The sequence below is a fragment of the Panthera uncia genome, chromosome D1 (assembly GCF_023721935.1).
Source record: "Panthera uncia isolate 11264 chromosome D1, Puncia_PCG_1.0, whole genome shotgun sequence".
NCBI lineage: Eukaryota > Metazoa > Chordata > Mammalia > Carnivora > Felidae > Panthera > Panthera uncia.
Window position 1 is genome coordinate 35,756,449 of NC_064808.1, and position 21,752 is coordinate 35,778,200.

At 35.7% G+C, this 21,752-nt stretch overlaps 1 protein-coding gene across 3 annotated transcripts in view; it reads right to left on the bottom strand.

The window, feature by feature from the left end:
- Window positions 1-21,752, bottom strand: part of SLC17A6 (solute carrier family 17 member 6) — a 40,179-nt gene that overhangs the window by 2,652 nt on the left and 15,775 nt on the right. Inside the window, exons 4-11 of one of the 3 annotated variants that reach the window (XM_049649232.1) lie at window positions 16,122-16,236; window positions 15,087-15,174; window positions 14,460-14,546; window positions 11,594-11,736; window positions 7,806-7,955; window positions 1,331-1,463; window positions 817-927; window positions 153-280 (exon numbers count right to left, since the gene is read on the bottom strand). In XM_049649232.1, coding sequence (XP_049505189.1) covers window positions 153-280; window positions 817-927; window positions 1,331-1,463; window positions 7,806-7,955; window positions 11,594-11,736; window positions 14,460-14,546; window positions 15,087-15,174; window positions 16,122-16,236 — 955 coding nt within the window. Of the gene's footprint in view, window positions 1-152; window positions 281-816; window positions 928-1,330; window positions 1,464-7,805; window positions 7,956-11,593; window positions 11,737-14,455; window positions 14,547-15,086; window positions 15,175-16,121; window positions 16,237-21,752 lie in introns of all 3 variants that reach the window. The other 2 variants (XM_049649235.1, XM_049649242.1) reach the window with 2 other exon arrangements.

Genomic DNA, 21,752 nt, shown 5'->3' on the forward strand with positions numbered 1-21,752 from the left:
AGAGTTCCTCGAGAGAGATTTTCTTCTGAGCCTCCTTTATCTCCCTTACTCAGAGGTCTGGTGACAGGACCACAAAGAGAATGTCAAACAGAACACAGGAACTTTTTTTTACCATGAGAGAGAATATTCTAAAACTAACACTTCCATCTTACCTTATTCTTTGTCATTGCACCAACAATGATAGGGCAAACCATTCCTGACAATGTGCCAACACCATTTGAAATGCCCATTAAGATACTTGCATATCTCGGAGCAATGTCCAAGTGGTTAACATTGAAACCTGAAACATACACACAAGCTTAAACTCAGAGAATCCTAAACTTCTTAGAAGTGGGTGACTGTAGAATATTCTCTACCACACTCATCGCCCTCTTTAGAAGATACTAGGTATACAGCCTGTGCTCAATAAGTATTTTTTGATAATCTAGCTCAGGGATATAATGGGAGTATGAGGTATTATTTCTTACACAATACTTAAAATGTGATGCTCACACTACAGAGAGATTTTCTCTGAAAGAGAAGAAGGAGAAGAAGAAGAAGGACAAGAAGAAGAAGGAGAGGAAGAAGAAGGAGGAGGAGGAGGGTAAGCAGGGGAGAAATTAGTGGTAACAGATCCAAATAATTATTTCTAAATGTTTATTCTTTTTATTTTCTAGTGAAAATATTATGAGTAACTTTTCAACAGCCAGAATATTAAAGAGGAAAGGAAAGTGTGTGTGTGTGTGTGTGTGTGTGTGTTAACAGCAAGTGTGTGTGTGTGTGTATTAACAGCAAAAATCAGGGTGTTACATTTATAAATTTAAAAACATATCTTACCAGAAATAGCAAATCCACTGAATCCCACTGCAAGGACCAAGAATGAGATAGCTACACCTCTAGTATGAGAATAGCCAACAACCAGAAGCAGTGTTGCTTCCATGCCAAAACCTTCAGAAACAAACACATAGAAACACTTCACAAATTTGTGTAAATTTTTCCAATGAGCTAAAACTGCTAAAAACGTTCATGCCTATCTGACATAGCAAACCATTTCAGGAAGTCTATTTTAAAAATAATAAGAACAGTATATGCACAGGGATTACTGAAGCCTTTCATTTTAATAAAAACATTGAAGACAATCTTCAGTTTCAGTGGTGGGCAGGGAAAGTTGGTTATGTGGTTACTTAAAACTAGAAATTATGAAAATTTGAAGATAGAGAAATGATTATAAATGAACAACGAAGACACAAATTGTGCTGCATATTTGATACGCACAGAAAAATTTACTCACTCCTGTAGATCAGCAGTTTGTGAGCCAAAATCATGTCCTTAACATCACTTATGTACTTACCACCACAATTCATGATCTTTCTTACTGTAGTTGTTGAAAGAATTTGCTTGCTTCTTAGAAAATCTGCAATCTGCCCTCCAATGGGTACAATAATTGTCATTACCAAGTGTGGCACAGCAGATAGCATGCCAACCTGAAGGGGAAAAAAAAGAAGAGACATATATGTGACCATAAGTAATATGGGCAACTTAATGGTCTTGGTTTTCTGAATCCATCATAAACTCTTTATGGAAAAAGAAAGGAAATAAAATACTGTCTCCAAATGACCACTTAGTCCTAGAATAAGCAATAACTTCCACAGAATAAGTGAGAAAAGCTAAGTAAATTTACTTTTTGTCTTTTGGAAGAGAATGCTTTTTTTCTGTGTGATGAATCAGTAAAATTTGAGTTTATGAATAAGTTATCTTGAATCTTATCACAGACTGATTCACATTTATGTGCCCATATTATATTCTTTTGTTTAATTTTTTTTAACGTTTTATTTATTTTTGAGACAGAGAGAGACAGAGCATGAACGGGGGAGGGGCAGAGAGAGACGGAGACACAGAATCGGAAGCAGGCTCCAGGCTCTGAGCCATCAGCCCAGAGCCCGACCGGGGGCTCGAACTCATGGACTGCGAGATCGTGACCTGAGCTGAAGTCAGACGCTTAACCGACTGAGCCACCCAGGCACCCCATTATATTCTTAAATGTGTTTGGAAAACTTCATCATTAGTGAGTGAGAGAGAGATAGAGACAGAGACAGACTCAGAGGCACAAGAAACATATTGGATAAGGCTGGAAAAGGCTACATTTAAAAAAATTTTTTTAAATTCTTAATAAGGCTAAAAACCTTAAGTGCAATTTAAATGTGTATCTCTTATGAGTTTCATAGTTAGTTTCTAAGCTAAATTTAGCCTGGAAAATGAAAATAAGTTCTTTAATTTTAGGTATTTTCTATGTCAAATGTCAATTTTTGGTCACATTGTCCTGCAGTGGTATATAGTTTCTGTATTAATTTCATACGAAATGGCTCGTATCTAACCTAGAAGCATCAATTCAACACACATTTTTTGGCCAGTAATTATGTGCGAGGTACTCTTCTCTAGGCATCATGAAGGCAGGAAGTATGAAGAAAATGCATTTTAATTGTATACATGGACTTAGTAAATTTTGAATATAAACATATAAGGAAGTGTTTTCCCTAAGTATAATTTGAAGTACAGTTCCTGGCAAATTATAAGTACTGAGAAAAAGCCTGTTATTTGCGTATAAAAATGTCTTCCATGTTAGATCATTGAAAGTTTGAGACAAAGATTGCTGTATTTTACAATGGCATAAGTATTGTACCACAACCACAGAGTCAGGCTGTTACAATAATTAATTGAGATAGTGAATAACTCCTAAATAGCTTAAATATATGAGTTATTTAATTCTATCTCTTTTATCCAGATGAAAGTTTATTATATTCTCTCGTATTGATGAAGAGAGTGTAATTTAAAAGGGCTAAGTGATTTCCAGAACCAAATATTGAGCCATTTTCACCTGAGTCAAAAAATGGGCTTTTAACAATTTATGGTTAGTACTATTAACCATCTGAGAAAGAAAAATCAAATAAAACCAGTTAACATGTGTGAATACTTTTAGTTCAGTTCAAAACCTGGCATTTAGGATGGCCAACAGGCACATGAAAAGATGCTCCACATCACTCCTCATCAGGGAAACACAAATAAAAACCACACTGAGATATCACCTCATGCCAGTCAGAGTGGCTAAAATGAACAAATCAGGAGCCTATAGATGCTGGAGAGGATGTGGAGAAACGGGAACCCTCTTGCACTGTTGGGAATGCAAACTGGTGCAGACACTCTGGAAAACAGTACGGAGGTTCCTCAAAAAATTAAAAATAGATCTACCCTATGACCCAGCAATAGCACTGCTAGGAATTTACCCAAGGGATGCAAGAGCGCTGATGCATACGGGCACTTGGTACCCCAATGTTTATAGCAGCACTTTCAACAATAGCCAAATTATGGAAATAGCCTAAATGTCCATCAACTGATGAATGGATAAAGAAGTTGTGGTTTATATATACAATGGAATACTACTTGGCAATGAGAAAGAATGAAATATGGCCTTTTGTAGCAATGTGGGTGGAACAGGAGAGTGTTATGCTAAGTGAAATAAGTCATACAGAGAAAGACAGGTACCATATGTTTTCACTCTTATGTAGATCCTGAGAAATGTAAGAGAAGACCAGGGGGGAGGGGAAGGGGGAAAAAAAGTTACAGAGAGGGAAGGAGGCAAACCACAAGAGACTCTTAAAAACTGAGAATAAACTGAGGGTTGATGGGGGGTGGGAGGGAGGCAAAAGTGGGTGATGGGCATTGAGGAGGGCACCTGTTGGGATAAGCACTGGGTGTTGTATGGAAACCAATTTGACAATAAATTTCATATTAAAAAAAAAACTGGCATTTAGTAGAGGCTCCACAAATGTGAACGAAGTAAAAGTATAAGCTAAATTGACATTAAAGCAAACATTATTGCTTTTCAGAATAGCACCTTGAAAAAAGCAGAGTGTTCTTTATTCTTAACTACAGTAGATATATTTAAAGCAACCACTGTGTAGAGAGAAACCATCAGGCAAGAAAACATGCTGAAATACACCATGCTGGATTTGTGTAGAATTGTATGTCATGTGTCTGATATTCAGAGGCAGACAAAGCCTAAGAGTGACCTGCATTTCTGAAGTCCACACAATTGGCCTGCATCTTGACCAGTGTTTGAGACATCTGAAAAGTTCTCAAATTGAACACCCTTTGCTATTTACTATCTACTCAATAAGCATTTTATTCCTTTGGGTAAACAAAGAATAAAGCTATGATTATTACTTATTCTTTCAGGAAAACACTGTGGGAAGTACAAGAAGCTAACAATCTCAAGGTTAATGAGACAGAAGTTGAGAATATTTTAGCACGCTGACTTAATATTTGAAGGTACTGAATCTCCCAGTTCCTTAGACAATGTTTATATATTCTGTATGCGACCTCATCAGGGCCAAGTTGCAGAACTCTGTGTAACTTATTCAACTATCTTCTCAGCTTTTGGTGACTTATCATAATTAATCATTTGCGATCACATGTTATCAGAATGATCAAGACTTTTTGGGAGTATCATTATTTATGATAAACACACAGTACTTTGCTCATTATTTTAAGGCTAAATGTTTTTACATCTAAATATAGTTAGATACATATACTTGATAGATAGATAGATAGATAGATAAAGTTTAGATAGCTATATCTATATATAGATATAGTTTTTTATCAGTATATATAGACTATAACTGATTGGTTCTTCATAGAAACTCCAGGTCATTAGACTTTGTGCACCCTCCTCTTTGTGCTTCTCCTCTTTGTGCTTCACAGTCTGGATTTCCTCTCTCCCGACCTGTGTCACAGTCCTTGTAGAAATTGGCAGGTTACCACGCAACAAAGAGCAGCCACTCAACACTTCTTCTCTGCCCCTAAATGTGAAACTCAAAAGGAATCAATGTCTCCTGTCACTTGTTATCTCTTTTAACCTGACCTCTCAAAGGACTGGTTAATCCAAGCACTGGCCTTCCCTTGATATACCATTTTCAACATACATATGTGTGTGTGTGTATGTGTATGTGTGTGTGTGTGTATGTTTCTGCTTTACCTGAATCAGTCTACTTGAAGATTAAGCTATTATACTTGTCATTGAGTCTGCAAGATACTCAATTTAACTAAGGTTGGAGAAAATTATCCTCCTTTTAAATATATTTTAATATTTACTTATTTACTTATTTATTTATTTATTTATTTTAAGAGAGGGAGAGAGAGAGAGAGAGAGAGAGAGAGAAAGAGAGAGAATACCAATCAGGCTCCATGCTGTGAGCAGAGTCTGACACGGAGTTTGATCTCCCCAACCATGGGATTACAACCTGAGCCGAAATCAAAAGCCAGAGCATAACCAACTGAGCCCTCTCCATTTAAATATTTTAGTTTGCTTACATTTTGCTGAGTTCTGAAAGAGGATATTAATGGAATTATTCATACAAGAGAAAATTGGGGCTGGCAAGCATTCAAACATCAGCACTAGGTTATGTATCAATTGTTTATTGTACAGCTTGGATTCAGAGCCATGCCAGCCGGGATCCAAAACCCATGTTCTATTTACTTTACTACCTCCTTTACACATTTTTCAAGGAAGTCTGTGACTTATTTTAGGCCAGTATAATGAAAATTTTCAAGCCAATGTGTGTGTGTAGAATTTACCTACAATTTTAGTTAAAAATATAGTAAGTGAATCAAATCAACTCATCTGGTTATTGTATTTAGGTTTTGCAAAATATCATTGCTTTTACTCAAGCATTTTCAATTAAGTGGAGCTACAGGGCCAGAATGACCACACAGTTTCATTAACATCAGTTGGCTCCTTCAATTTTTCCCCATGAGACCTGACTTTATTAATAGTGTCTCAGTGTCATATTTGTCCTAGATTATGAAAATGGACTCACACCTCCAGCAGCCTTTGTTGAGAAGTATAACACCTCTCAGAGCTTCCAAAGGCTACCCTGCAATGTTTGATCAGCTCTAGAGAGAAGAGGCCTATCTAAAGCAGCCATTCTTCTCAGGAATGGAGGAAACAGTTTCCTTAGAAACAGGGATTACAAAAGAGCTCTTAGAATAGCTTCTCCTAAACTCAGGTTTTCTTCAATTCCAGGCCTCTGATAGTCTTTCAAGTAGAGACATAATATGAATAGCGAGCCCAGCTGGACGTATGTAATGACATGAAGAGAAATGGCAAGTCCATTGCCAGCACAGACAAGTGTATTCAGTACTCGGCAAAGGGCTTGGCAGAGATGGTATTCAACAGATACTGTGCTGAGTGCTTAAATGAACATAGGGTCTACCTGAATTTGAATAGCATAGTAAAGGGAAATGAAACATAAATTAAAGGATCAGGGCTTCAACTCGATCCTGGCATATATTACCAGCTTGGCCGTAGGCAATTTAAATACCTTCCCTAGTTTGTTTCCTCATCAATAGAAATGATGATCCTTATCCAGCTGGTCAACCAAACAAGGTTGTTTATGAATATGAAAGGACCTTGTAAATTTCAAATCCTTTTATAAATATGAAGTTGTATTTTCATTTTCATTTTATCTTTACGGAATGTCTCAAAATGATTACATTTTCACAGCTACGAACGAATGTCTGTAGCATTTAGCATACTGTGCTGTAACTGGTAACTAATTGCTTTCGTCTATACCACCAAGCTGTGAACTCTTGAGGACAGGAACCATGTTTTTATCTCTGAATCCTACACATCTCATGTTCAACAAAAGCTTGTTAAATGAATAAATTGAATAAATGGCACATAAGATTGTTTTCAGCTTTTTTTTTTGCTATCTCAAATCTTTTAGCCAGACAGATTTTTTTAAGTTTATAGGAATTTTTTAAATTTTTTTTCTTTTACTTGAGTGTAGTTAACACACAATGTTACATTAATTTCAGGTGTATGACAAAGTGCTTCCACAAGTCTATATATTTTGCTACACTCACCACAAGTGTGGGTACCATCTGTCACCACACAATGGCATTACAATATCATTGACTGTGTTCCTTACGTTGCATCATTTAATCCAATGACTTATTTATTCCATAACTGGAACCCTGTATCTTCTGCTCCCCTTCACTCATTTTGCCCATCCCTTATTCCCCACCCTTCTGGTAACCCCCAATTTGTTCTCTGTATTTACACATCTGATTCTGCTTTTTGTTTGTTTCTTCATTTAGGTTTTTTTTAGATTACACATATGAGTGAAATCATAAGGTATTTGTCTTTCTCAAAGTCTGACTTATTTCATCTCATATAATACCCCCAGGTCCATCTATGTTGTCACAAATGGCACAATCTCATCCTTTTTGTGGCCGCATAATATTCCACTGTGTGTGCACGTGTGCATGTATGCGTGTGTGTTATGTATGACATCTTCATTATCCATTTGTCTATCAATCAGGACCAAATCAAAATAAACTTTTACATGGAAAAGAGAGCCAGACAGATTTTTGAAAGCATTGAAGAAGAGATTGGTAATTGTATAAATACAATTGCATTTTTTGTTCACTGTAACACTATCTCTGATCTGAGACTTAAAGGAAGTTATGTTTCTTTATAGGGGAAAGGCTCCAGAGCTGCCCACCCCAACTGAGATATAAGCTCCATGAGGGCAGAGACCAGGCTGATTTTGCCTGTATTTCCATCAACAAAGAGCAGTTTCTAGCAGACAGCTGAATGAAGCAGACATTCAAACACCTTAGTCTGTTTCCCAGAAGTTATTTGTTAAATAGATGACACATAAATGAGTAACTTATAAAATTCAGAAGATAGAATGTTGGTAAAGAAACTTAATATTCAGCTGAATACAAAAATAATGCACTAGTTAAACAGGATAATTTTTACATACCTTGCTGATTTCAAATCCAAAGACTTCCTCAAAATATGCCGGCTGACTAATAAGCAATAAGTAAAAAGTCCAGCTTCTGCAGAAGTTTGCAACAATTATTGCATAGACAGGCATAGATGTAAAAAATTTCCTCCATGGAGTCTTGAATTTCTGAAATCCCAAACAGAGAGCCATTCTGACCATTTAAAATATGTTCTAACTTAAATGGGAATAATAAGTGCTTTGCATTTTCAGGATGTATATGTTGGGGCATGAGTAGGAGGTAATGAACAGTTCATTCCAAGTCTAATTAATCTTTGCTGCATGAATAATCATTGGAATAAAAAAAAGATATCAGCCTCTTCTGATTAGATAGTTCACATTTTAGGAATATGTAAGATCCTATGTTTATAGAAAACAATTCCAAAAGCACAAATCCTAGTTGCTAAGACGTTTTTTTGCAATGACAGATCATGACTTAGCTAAAGATCATTGCCATATCAGTGACCTTGTTAGTATCCAAAATATCTTATCTAAAACATTGAAAATCCAATATAGTCAGAAGAAAAATAAGAAAAATTAAGAGTGCAATATTCTAGACCCTGTCTAAAGTCAATAATACGACTACAGATCTAGAAATTCTCTTGAAAGACAATGGATTTCAATATAAATTCTGTGATGCTAAAGTGCAAGGTTCTGTAAAACTCATATGGTATACAGCTGGATTAAAGTGGCCACCCATCACACCATGGGCACATGATAATTAGTTATTTGTGATATTGAAAACATTTCAAAATTAACAACCTAAACATGATTGGTTTTTCTTATGATAACCATTAAAAAATTATACCTAATATTCCTAAAGATCCTCTATATGCCCAAACATAAAGCAATTATCTTCTCCCCCTCAAGACTAATATTTTCAGACCTGAAAATATCTCTCCTATTCTCAAGCACTTTCTCAATGACCTTATTTTGAATGTCAAAATAGAGTTTGGTGAAGAAACAATAGCCTAAAATAACTCTGTTTAACGCAAGGTTGGGATCCTTGAACCGACCAAATTAGTAAAAGAAGAGACAACCATTTTTTGCACAGATTTGGTAATTATTCCTGGATATAGAACCTTAGAATTGCTAGTCTTGATTGTGACTCTAACTAAACCTTTCAAGATCACTTTAAAAGTAATATAGTAAGAAATTATATTTTGTGATCACAAATATATATGACAAAAAAGAAAAAGAAACAAAAACAAAAACACAGCCTAATAACATATGAATTCTGTGGCTTTGAATAAAAATATCCAGTGACAACATCATAGATGAATTTCTTAAAATTGAATATGCTCTGGGAAAACAATGCCAGATAAATATGCTTATTTCACAGGTAATAAAAATTGTCAAATACAGGGATGTCAGCATTGTACTATTATGTTTGTATGAGAAATAACTTCAGAATATTATTAAAAGTAAATAACTTTTTCCTGCTGGGAAAGTGTTTCTATTATTCGGACCTGGAACATCTCTGCTAAGAACTTTTTTCTTCAGGTTGTAAAATATTTCATCAAATGTAAGATATATCTAATTTTATACCTTAAAAATTGTTAGGGGTTGTAGGAGGGCTTATACCATTTTGATAACAGTGTACTTACTGACCTGGCTGTTTGCTTCATAAGTGTGTTTACAAAAATTAAGCAAGTTGTTTGCTTAAGATTTATGCATTTTTCTGTATACATGTTATATTTAATTTTTTAAGGAAAAAAAAGATTTAAAAGACAATACAGTCAGCTGCAATGTGTGATCCTTAATTGGATGCAGATTCCAAAGAAATAGCTGCACAGGGCATATGAATATAGACCAGGTATTCATATTGGGACTGGGTATTAGAAATTTGAATACGATCTAGGTATTAGGCACTATCAGGGAATTATTTTTAATTGTTTTAGGTATAATAATAGCCCTTAAATTGTGAAAGAGTATTTTTATTTTTTTAGAGAGGCATATGAAGTATTTGTGGGTCAAGTGTTTTAATACCTCATTTACTTTGAAATCATTCAGAAATAAGAAAAGTGAAATAGATAAGGCAAGATGTTAACAACTGTTGCATCTATGCCGTGGAGACATGGATGTTTCTGTTGCTGTTCTTTCTGCTTTGCTATATATTAAATTTGTTCACAATAAAAAGCTAAAAATAATAAAGTCCAAGTACAATACCTGGAATATAATCTCATTTTTAATTTTCTTTTGGAGCTTCAGGAAAGTATAAAACATCAATAAGAAGTAAATACTATTTTCAGAAAAGCAGTAAGTTAAGGAAATGCGGAGTTTGAGATTATCTATGCTGTTTTATCAAGCTACTAGCTGCCCTTTTTAATGTCATTTCCAGAAATTGGTTTTCACTTAGACTAAATTTTTAACTGTTTAAAAACAAGTCTGATTTAGACACACAATCTCTCAAGAACTGGCAAGTAAAAGAAGTATATTAAACAATGAAAATATAGGCCGATCAGATCATTTTTGGGGTAGAAATTGAGGCTAAATTCTGAACTCACCATGGATCAGCCTATATTTAGCTTCTGTGCACAGCGACCACTGCTGGTGGGCACCAGAGTGCACTGCCAACACCCATGCTATCCCCACATCACCACTTGTTTCCTAAGTAGCCACCATTAGAAACCATCAGGCCATTTACAGAAGGAAACAGGAAGGGGAAAGTTCTAATGCCAGTCTGTCCCATTCATGGGACTACCATAAAAATACTGTTTTTAAGTACTGAAGTTTCACTTCTGTATGATATCCAATATGGGATTTTTCCTATTCATTAAAGGCCTCAACACTAGTGGCTGATAGACCTTTGAACCTAGGATGAGGTGTCAAAGACAGGCCTTCTCTAACAAATGAAGTAGAGAATCTGCTGGAATAAAATACAATTCAAATGAGGAGAGGAGCCTTTAAAAGAAAGAGAAGCATAATGTTAAGAGACCCTGGTTCTTCAGCCATGCATGGTGCCTTCTATCTCTCAGCATAAGGAAATTGAGTTTCTGTTCAGGTGCTGAATTATTGCACCTATCTAAATACGTGAGTTTTGTTCCCCAGTTTTTAATAGTACCAGATGGCTATTTACCAATTAATATTTATGATATATTGATGTCACGGGGACTAAAATATTTGCATTATTGACACAGAATGCATTTCTGTCTCCATAGATTCCATTCAAGAAAGCAAATCAGAATAAGGAAAGGGGTTCATGTTATATGAATACTTTATCTTCATAACAATAATCCTGAAAATTGTAAGATTTTATCAATAGCAAGATTGTATTATGCTAAGAATATTTTCATGTCAGCTATTATTGACATTCCAATAATTTAAGATTTCTTAAACCACATGTAGCATAAATAGATATGTGTAAAACCTACATTTAGACAATTCAATACACTAATAATAGTCCTTTTCATGATTGTGTTAGCTGATCTGGCATTTCCTGTGATCTGAAATTAACAAATATTTGTTGAATTTGTTTAAATTATGGATCATATTGAACTGTTTATAAAAGCTTATTTAGGTTTATAGTCCTAGCTACAGCCAAGGGAAAATTTGATGATTGAGAAAAGATAAAGAAAAAAAGAAGTTATAGGTAAAGGAAGTAGTGACCATTCCTAACTCAGAAAATATGGATGGAGGAAAGAAAACAATCATGATTGACACCAAATTGGTTTCGTTGAATTGGGACTCAGAAAGTAGTTTGGTTGGTCAAAGGGAGGTGAGATGAGGAATAAGAACAGGAATATACACCATAATAAAATTCTTACTTCCATTGCACCTAAAAGATTTGCACTCTCTCCAATGCTTTCTTCAATGTACCTACGTTCTTCATCTGTAATGGTAGGATGCTTTGCAGGACTCTCATAAGACACCAAAAGCCAAAACATGTACCAGATCATTCCAAAGCTTCCTGCAAGCAAAAGTTCAAAAGAAAAAAGGCAAAAATCTATCATAAATGTCCTTAGTTAACCATCATTTGCTGGAATAAAATGATAGGAATCTCATGACAGACACATTCTATAGAATGTGATTTGGAGTTTATGCTTCTCCAACTGACTTCAGCCATCTATGCTTGTGTTATGCCACTAGACTTCAACCTTCCTGAAGGCTGGTCCTGTAGTTTTATCTCTTTATTAAATAACGGTGATACACAGGAAACTCACAATGAACAATTATTGAATGGCATGGTTGGAAGATGTTCATACATCCAACAAACATTTACTGAGCACTTACTATTCCAGGCACTCTGCTAAGTGAGAGGTATTTGGTGCACAAGACAAAATTCCTGTCTTCAAAGAGGTTGAGTTCTTTTCTTATTTGCCTTCCATATGAATATGTGAGTGTATTTCCACACACAAAAAAATACTCCTTTCACTCTCCTACTAGCACCTCCAGGTCTAGTAAACAGACTATTAAATAAAATCTAGATTATTTTAGCCTAAGTGGCTATCGTTCATTTAAAAAAATTCTCTAATTAATGTAGTAACATTTAACACTTTATATGACTCTATACCATGCCATTTTCAGTACCACACTGCTGCCTATGGATCACTCTTTGGGCAGATGAAAGTTAAATACAATAAACTGTTTGCAAGTTCTTCTCCATCCCTTTCTTTAGCACTTTCACTATTAAATCATGCCCTTATTGTGCAATGTAAACCTAAGGAATTAATAAAAGAAAAAATTTCAAGTGGTTTATTCTGGTTTCCCAGAGGATGGTCATTTATTTTTGCCTCTTACCGTTCTTTATCCCTTGGGTAACAGTCTAAATACTCCTGATCTCTCTAATACTTTTTTCCTGCTTGTTCAATCTCTAAGAATTGTTTCTTAATACCACAGATTTTGATATGCCATGCTTTTTTTTTTTCATTACCAAACATGACAGTGAACACAACTGGGGGTTAGATAGTATGTGAACATTTGGTAGAGTGTAGTCGTTGTGGCATATGGGTCTCCCAGATTCAAATCCTGGCTGTGTCACTCATTAGATATATGTTCTAATCAATGATGAAATCTCCGTAAACCTCCACTATAAAATGAGATGACTCTTTTTTTTTTTATAAGACTGTGGCAAAGAAGGGTTAAAGGAGATAATGCAACTAGTAACTAGCACAGTGGATGGCACAAAAAAAGCACTCAATAAATGAAAGCTCGTGTAATTCAGTAGTAATTATCATTACCACTAACTGAATGCATCTGCAGTGCCAGACATTTAGCTAGTTGCTATATATGCATCATCTGTTTTAATGTAAGCCACTATTCAGTTCATATCTTATTAATTTTTAAATTATTAATAGTGAATGTGTGGCTGGCTCAAAGACCTAATTTTTGTTACACACAGTAGGCAAGTGCTATAATGTGATATTTTCAGTGTATCTAATATCTAAATTTTGTGCCATTCAATGATAAATATTAAATGAGATACAACTTACATAATGGGATTGATTTTCATGAGTGCTTTGTGGAAATTAATATTCTTCCTTTACCGTCACCTCATATTTTCAATTAAGTAATGGGTTAAATGAAGGCACAAATCAGAGGATTTAATGGCTGGCCATCCTAACTTGTACTACATTTGCTTTAAACTATACACATGTGCTTTAAATTTCTTAGAATTATGGACTCTTGAAAATCTAATGAAAGATATGGATTAAAATCTGATAAAAATATCTCCCCAGGAAAAAATATACAAATGCATGTATGGCTTATAATTTTGGGCATTCATGAATCTAAAACACATCCATGGCTTTTGAACCAGAATAAGAGCTCCTGCTATAAAGCATATTTAATAATATTCTGCAAATATAAGAATTTGCTCTGATGAGAACATTCTGAAATGGAAATGGATCATGCCAAATTTGGAAGCAGCCAGATACTGTCCGGTTCTACCTCATGACTTCATTAATATTTCACATTCTCGGCCCACATCCAAAGATGGTATTAATCAGTGACATCAGTTGGAATCCAGCTCTCTTATATTTCTCTTTTTCTGATTGTTACAAAAAAAAAAAAGAATCTAGAGAGAGACATTAGGGGTACTTTGAAGGGGTAAGCTTTCTGGTTCTGGTTAGAAAGTGAACAGAAAGGGACTTCAGACTTAGAGTTTCGGGTCCTTTTTTATTTCCATTTGAAGGTTTCATCGCATTTAATTCTGGAATAATGAAGACGAAAATGTCTGTTGCTGCAGCTGACAGTTAATATTTCATCACAAAACTGCACTGCTGCATTAACCCCACTATTGTTTTCCAGCTTTCTACCCCTATTCAGCCTTGAAAAAGCAGGGTCAGGAGAATAACTAAGAAAGCAGTAGCAAAGAAAGAAAAGTGGGTGCTGCCTAGCTCTTTCCTCTTAATTGGCTATGAATCAAGAGCTAACTTTTTTTCATATTCAAGGACAATATATGTCATACATCACAACGTTGCCACCAGCAATGTAATTGTTTTTAAAAACAATAAATACCAAGGTAGGGAGAATCATAAAGATAAGACATTTTCCTTGATCTTCCCAAAATATGAACAAAGGATTATTAATGGGGGAAACGTGAGTAAATGCAGGAGTCTATTCAGTGATCTATCACTTTGTTTTAGTTTACATACATTTCTTATAACTTTATTGTAGAGAAATGCAACATACCATAGACATAGAATACTGAGGACCAACCAGTATACTGTACAAGAATGCCAGCTAAAGGCATTGCAATCACAGCTCCAGCATATGAACCTAAAGTAGAAGGGAGAATGGGAGGAAGGTAAGTGAAATAAATACAAATTCTGACTTCATCTCACGTTTATTGGTTGGCTCCCACTAACACATACTTGCACACTTAGGTACATGCACACTTGTACCCCTGTACCTACAAATACATATATATGTCTACATACACAGCCAGTGATACAGGACTACACAAGTGTATCTGACCTACTTCCCTAAGACACAAAAAAGGTATAAAAATAATAAGACTATAATAAAAAAATAAAGTAAAAAGACTATGATAAAATTATTTATGAATATATTTGAAAACTTAGATGAAATGGATCATCAACTCCTAGAAAAATACAAAATGCAGAAGAGATAGAGGATTTAAGGAGACCGATAAGAATTAAAGAAATTGAACTGGTGGTCAAAAACCTTTCCTCATGCACACACACACACACACACACCCCAAATGGTTTTAGAGATGTGCTTTATCGACTTTCGGTTCTTATCCAAGTTGTTCCTAAACTTTTACCTACCATAATTCCATCTGCATGTGGTACTCACCACAAAAGGAGGTGGTTGCCAATCTACTCCTCTCTAGAGGAGGAGCCCATTTGCTCCATATCCCATGACATGCTGGGTAGGTGACACCCTGTGATGGGGGAAGATATATATATCACCATTTAGGATGCAGGGTAACTGAAAAATAAGCTCATTCCCTTCTCTGAGGCTATCTCTTTCAAATGGGCCCAAGGTATTAGAGAAAGCTGCTACTCACAGCTCTTTGCTAATTCCCTGAAATTTCACCTTAAAAACTTTCAGCCCAGATCAAGTAAGACATGGCTTTTTAGTGACCTGTCCAAATTCTCCCCAACCCTCAGGTATTACTCCATTCATCTGCAACTCTGAACAGCTCGAGGAATGTGGGAGGCCTTTTCTTGAGGCATTAAATACACTGATTCCCAAATATAAGGAATCCATACAGAAGAAGGTAAAGCTTAGATCCTTGAAGCTCACACTTCCTAAAAGTAGTATCTAGAACTTAAGATCTTTAAAATAATTATCCATTTTGTGTTATTTTGATCCTATCAAGTTTATCTTTCTTTTTTGGAGAGAAGGGCCTTAATACTTATCTGATTTACCTACTCTCACTATACTTCAGGAGAATTCTGAATTCCCAAAGAATATAGTCAATGAAACGTTTTAGTGAAAACTCAAATCATGATTCGAGTCCAACGGGAACTTGGTATAAAACTCCCAAAATGTATTAATTCAGGTTATCACCAGGAAAGGATGGACTCAAAAATTCTTATCATAGCACATTAACAAAAGTGTTTGTCCTTTTTATTTTTTTAAGTTAAATAGTCATTAAACATTTCTTTAATACCACTCAATTCTCAAGAAGAGGAGACGAGCAGTCACAGTTGTACTTTAGCATTATTTAAACACAAAATATCTGATTGCCCAATTTTCCAATTTTTAAGCATACTGTGTAGACACAACCTTATAAAATGTTTATTTGTAGATCAAGACAAAGATAGCCTGCTGGTTCTGATTAACATGCCAACCTTAAGATGATGTCATCCTGCGGTTCCATACCTCAACAAGTCCCTGCAATATCCTAACAAAGATGACACACCCATAATGCACTCTGGCTGCCGATGGGATTAGCATATTCAGAGTAGAGGTAAGAAGTATGGCAGCTCCAAAAACCCTGAAAAAGAAAAGGAGTTAGCAGATCTAAATATCTCAGGTCAAGTTAATTAAAAGCAATTTTAAGGTAATAAGAATAAAATGTGTTCTGGACTTGATTGACTAGCCACTACAAATAAAGACCTTGACCATCTTGAAATGTTATATTATTAAAGCACAAGAAATAAAAGAAAGACTCAAGAAATCCAGTTATATTTACTTGTATTTATTTTCTTCATAGATCTAAGCACAAATTGCAAATATTTGACAAATCATTGTACATGTTTTTGGTTTATATCTCAGTCTACGATGTCAGCTGCTTACGGGCAAGAGGATTTTTTTTTTTCAGGTATACTGTTATATCCCCAATACAGCACAGTGCCTGACACATAGTAGATATTCACTGAAAAGTTGTCAAAAAAATCATAAATGCCTAAATGGGCTTATGTCTCACATTATACAACTATTTTCAACTTTCTTAAAAGCTGCATATACATAAAAATGTTATGAACAGAATTATATTTTAAATACCCCAAGAAATCTCATGATCGGATCCAGCAGCACATGTATTTATAGTGAAAGTAACTATTACTTAATACATATTTTTTTCTTTCTTTTTTGGGTGAGTGGGGATAGTGTCTGAGGCACACCTCTAGCTGTGTGCATACACACAATACGTCAGAAAAGAATTGCTTTAGCTATGGTACTCACACCTTCATCTATCTATAAGGAAAAATTCCACTTTGTTTTCAAAATATCTTCCACAATGTTCATACTAAGTAAGAAAGATATTCCCTTAACTGGGTAGCTTTAGAAATATTCTCTTGCAGAGAAGTATGGGAACACACTATCTCTAATGAGCTAATTTGTGCATCCTGTGCAAGTTTTCTCAAGTCGACCACTGAGCCTTGAATTCATTGAAGATTGTTGCCTCATAGAAGCTCTGATTCTTCCATGGGGCACATTTAAGTGTAAGAGTTAAAGCCTGGAGTTTCTGAAAGGGACCTTGGTCATTATTAATCAGCTACTGAAATTTGAGAAATGACTTTATGAAAGGCTAAAGTGGATCAGCTGTTTTTCTATGAATCATAGATCAGGTCAAATACTTTTGTTTACTTCATGTAACCTAATATCTGCCTGTCCTCAGTGGCTTCTCAGGAGGTAAATATCCTGTTCCATTCTTCCTCTTTGCTGTTTGCTGAATAGGTATCTTTAGGTTTGAGTCAAAGAATGACTTATTTCCTAAATGTCTGTCACAAAAGAGGAACTTTCTATTTCTAAAAATGATTACTCTCATTAAAATGCCACCCATCCAGTGACATTAAACTTCTGCCAAACATGGATTTATTTTTTCAGAAAAGAAATGCAAAATTCCAATGACCTGCCTTTATAAAATAAGAGTCCAAAATTGGTACAAAAATTGATTTAAAATGTATTGTCATTGATTATTACCTTCCAGCTGAAAGAATTTCAACCTCTCTTAAAAATGCAATCCGAACGTGGCTGTGTGCAAACCCCAGGACATTTTGGAGGCTTCCTTTAAGACTGATAGGAAGCAAGAGAAAAGGTATAGGGCATGTTTCCTGGACCTAGTGGTAAATGGTGTCTGTTTCCAAAGGCCAGTGTGATGCACATGTTTCTACTGTTCTGGAAGTATTAATGTTTTACCTGTGTAACAGGATGAAGGCAGGAAGGGCAAAAGACACTGAAGTCTTGGTCATGTGGGTAGGCTGTCTAGGTCCTGCCAAACTCACTCTGCTGTATCCTGTAGCTGTATCTCACTTTGCTTATTATCCTCCACACTAAAGAGACTGACCCTGCTGCAGGCTTTAAGGATAATGAGAACCAGAGATACATAATGCGACGGCACTTTTGAAGGTGTTTGTATGAGTTATGCATCTACCCCATTCAGCCCTTCAAAAGAATCCTTTCAAACTGTTGTCCATGAACCAGCTGCAGATTTAAAAATGCATATTATTAAAATGCTTATTAAAAATGCAGATTTTTCACACCAGAGTTGCCAAATCAGACTATGCTGGGAGTGAAGCCTGAAAATCTGTGTTTTAATAAGAAATCCAGGTGATAATTTTGCATGCTAAGGTTTGCCAAAAAACAAACAAACAAACAAACAAACAAACAAAAACCACCATAAGGTATATATCCAGGCTTATCTAATATGTGTGTCTTCTTTTCCAATAATTTTTTGAAAGTATGATGCATGAAGTTTACTTTTTATGAATATAACTTTCAACCATCACTTTCTCCCCATTTGAAGTGTTTTTTTTCACATTTATTTATTTTTGAAAGACAGAGTGAGACAGAAACGCAAGCTGGGGAGGGACAGAGAGAGAAGGAGACAGGGAATCTGAAGCAGCCTCCAGGCTCTGAGCAAGCAGTCAGCACAGAGCCTGACACAGGGCTCGAACCCACAAACCATGGGATCATGACCTGAGCTGAAGTTGGACGCTCAACCAACCAAGCCACTCAGGAGCCCCATGAAGTGTTTTAAAATATGGCTGTCTCTAGAAATGTCAGGAGAGATGACTTTTACCCATTCTATAGCTCAGGATTTCTCAACCTCCACACTATTGATATTTCAGGACGGATGCTTCTTTGTTGTGGGACACCGTCTGTGCATTGTGTCATGTTTAGCAGCACCCATGGCCTTTATGCACTAGGTGCAGTAGCGTTTGTCCCCAAGTTGTAGCAACCAAAAATGTCTACAAAAATTGCAAAATGTCCCTTGGGGGACAAAATCACCCACTAGTAGAACTGAATCAATTATGAACTGTTCATTAAGCATCCATTATAGTTAGACCTAAATCTAATAAATGCTTCTTCACCTTGCTAAACCCCAGGCTAACACTTCACATGCCATAAAATCCATAGCCACTTAACAACCCAATGACATGGATATTATTAATATACCCGTTTTAGAGATGACGAAACTAAGCCTCAGATAAGTGAGATCATTGGCACAAGTCACTAATCAGTTCCAAGTAGAAGAACCCTGGTTCAAATCTAGTCTGTCTGATTCCAAAGCCAGTAGGTTTTACCACTAGGGTTTTCATCTGATTATGCATACATGTAGTCAGTAATGTGTTTCAGGATTCTAACTGTAAATTTAAGTAGTAATCTTCACAAACCTACTTGAACTCACTCTACTATTCCTGAAATAAAACACCAATAGATCATTTTCAAAGTTTACTTCTCACTCTCACCCTGAAGAGTGTTTGTAATAATATAATCATGTGGCATGTTTAAATGCTTCCCACTTGCAAGTTCCCAGATTCTTTTAACTATCCCTTTTTCATTATAGTTGCTATTGGATCATGAAAACACATTGACTTTTTTTCTATTTAAAAATGAAATCCATCAGACTTTTCAGAACCTCATCTTCTTTTTAAAATTTTATATAGTTGTTATCCAAATCAATATCCAAGTACTTACAAATCTATCAAAATTCTTGCCCAGTATGAGAAGCTTTCACACCTTCTCTTCCTGTGCTACACACAGCCAAAATTAAAGCAGCCACTTCACTCAACATTCATTTATGCATTCACACTCCAATTCTTTGTGAGACTGTATTTAGAGTAGGGTACTGTGCTGAGGAGGGAAAGGAAGCTAAACCTTACAGAACAATTACTATACTCTCCACCTACATTAATTCATGTAATCCTTACCTCTCTGAGTCACACTTTCTTCTCATTTTACAAATAGGAAAATGGAGACAAGAATTGTGTAAGATAAAAGCAAGCAGTAGAGTGGAGATTGGAATCTAGGGCTCTCTGACATGAAAAGCAATGCTCTTTCACCAATATGGTGCTACTATGCACTCAGGAGAAAATATAAGAATGGCCCTTGGTGTAGTAAGAGAAAGAACGAGACAAGTAGCAAGAGACAGCTTAAGCCAAAGTTCATAACAGGTGTACAAATGAAAAGCAAAAGAAGGAAAATACCATTCCAGCTGGGGTGACCAAGAAGCAAGCCCTTCGTAGGGATACTCTCAGGTTGGGCCTTGGAAGATGAATTGTTGAAGGAAGAAGGAAGAAGGAAAAAGGAAGAAGGGAGAAAGGACAAGGAAAAGGAGAAGGAGAGGAAGAAGAAGAGGAAGAAGGTGGAGGAGGAGGGAGAAATTCCAAAAAGAGGAAATGGATCAGCAAAGGTTCAAAAACATGGAAGAGATTTCATTATATATCAGAAACTAGAAACTATTTAAAATGGCTGGACATGGTGGTACCCTATAGGCTGAGTAAGAGAAGTAAGAACATCAAGGGTGAGATTATGAGCAAGGAATTAGTACAGAGGGTGTGAGGAAATGCAGATTGAACAAGGAGGGGAAGAGCAGAGTCTGTAAGTCCATGACATCTTGGACATAATGTAGCTTAGAGTGATTAGAGAAGATAATTGATGATCAAGCCCTTAAAGTGCAGTAAACACAAAAGCTGATCAGAATTAAGGGGCAAGGGATTGTTAAGGCCAGGGAGACATAACGTGATCAGGATCCATGTAAATTTAGGCAAGATGATGGATTGCAGAGGAGCAACGTGCCAAAGTCACTAATGGTGATAGGAGAAATAGTGACATAAACATGGTACAGGAATTTTTATGACTCCAGCTTTGTCATTTAATAACTATGTAACTGGAAAGTTATGTAACTTCTATTGGTGTCTGATTCCTTGTCTATAAAAAAGGGCAGAGCTGTGTAACGGTCAAGAGCACAGATTCTAAGGCCTGGGTTTGAGGTTTATTTCTGTCATTTATTACTTAGTGATCTTGAGCTGTTTACTTAACTAACTATGCTTCATTCCTGGTCTACAAAATGGGGACATTAACAGAACCTATGTATTATTACAAGTAAAGCACCCAGAAGAATGTCTGGCATATCATAAGCATTTAAGGGGTGTTAAGAAACGTACAAAGAACTATTAATAAATTACATGTCATAGGACTGCTGTCAGACTAAAAATAATGCACTTAAAAGGCTTAGGCTGGTGCCTGGAACATAATAATAAATCCATAAATATGAGTCAGTCAAGTAGAAATAATAATAAATAGCCAATGGTTATTGAATTGTTAGTGTATGTCAGTCAGTGTTCCAGATTCTCATTTTAAGCTAACAATAATATCAGAAAGCTGCCACCGTTATCCTTATTTCACAATAGAATAACTACGTGCAAGTGAATTTAAATAACTTGCTACAGTCACATAGATATAAGCGGAGAATTATGGTTTATATTTACTCAGTCTGGTTGTAGATCCTAGATACTTAACTGCTAAGTTCTACGTACTCTAACAGCAGCATAACTAATACTTACACTGTTCTGGCAGCACCAGATAAAATAACAACAACTTTGAAGGACAAAAACTTGCTGAATAATGGATGATAGCAGCAGTGAGGAGGAAAAAAGGATTCTACTCCTGTCCTATTTTCCAAAGTCATTAAATTGAGAAGCTTATTTAGAGAGGGTTTTGTCTTCCTATGAGCAAAGTCTAGGTTTTAACAGAGAAATGGAAGAAATAGAAGTAAGTATGGAA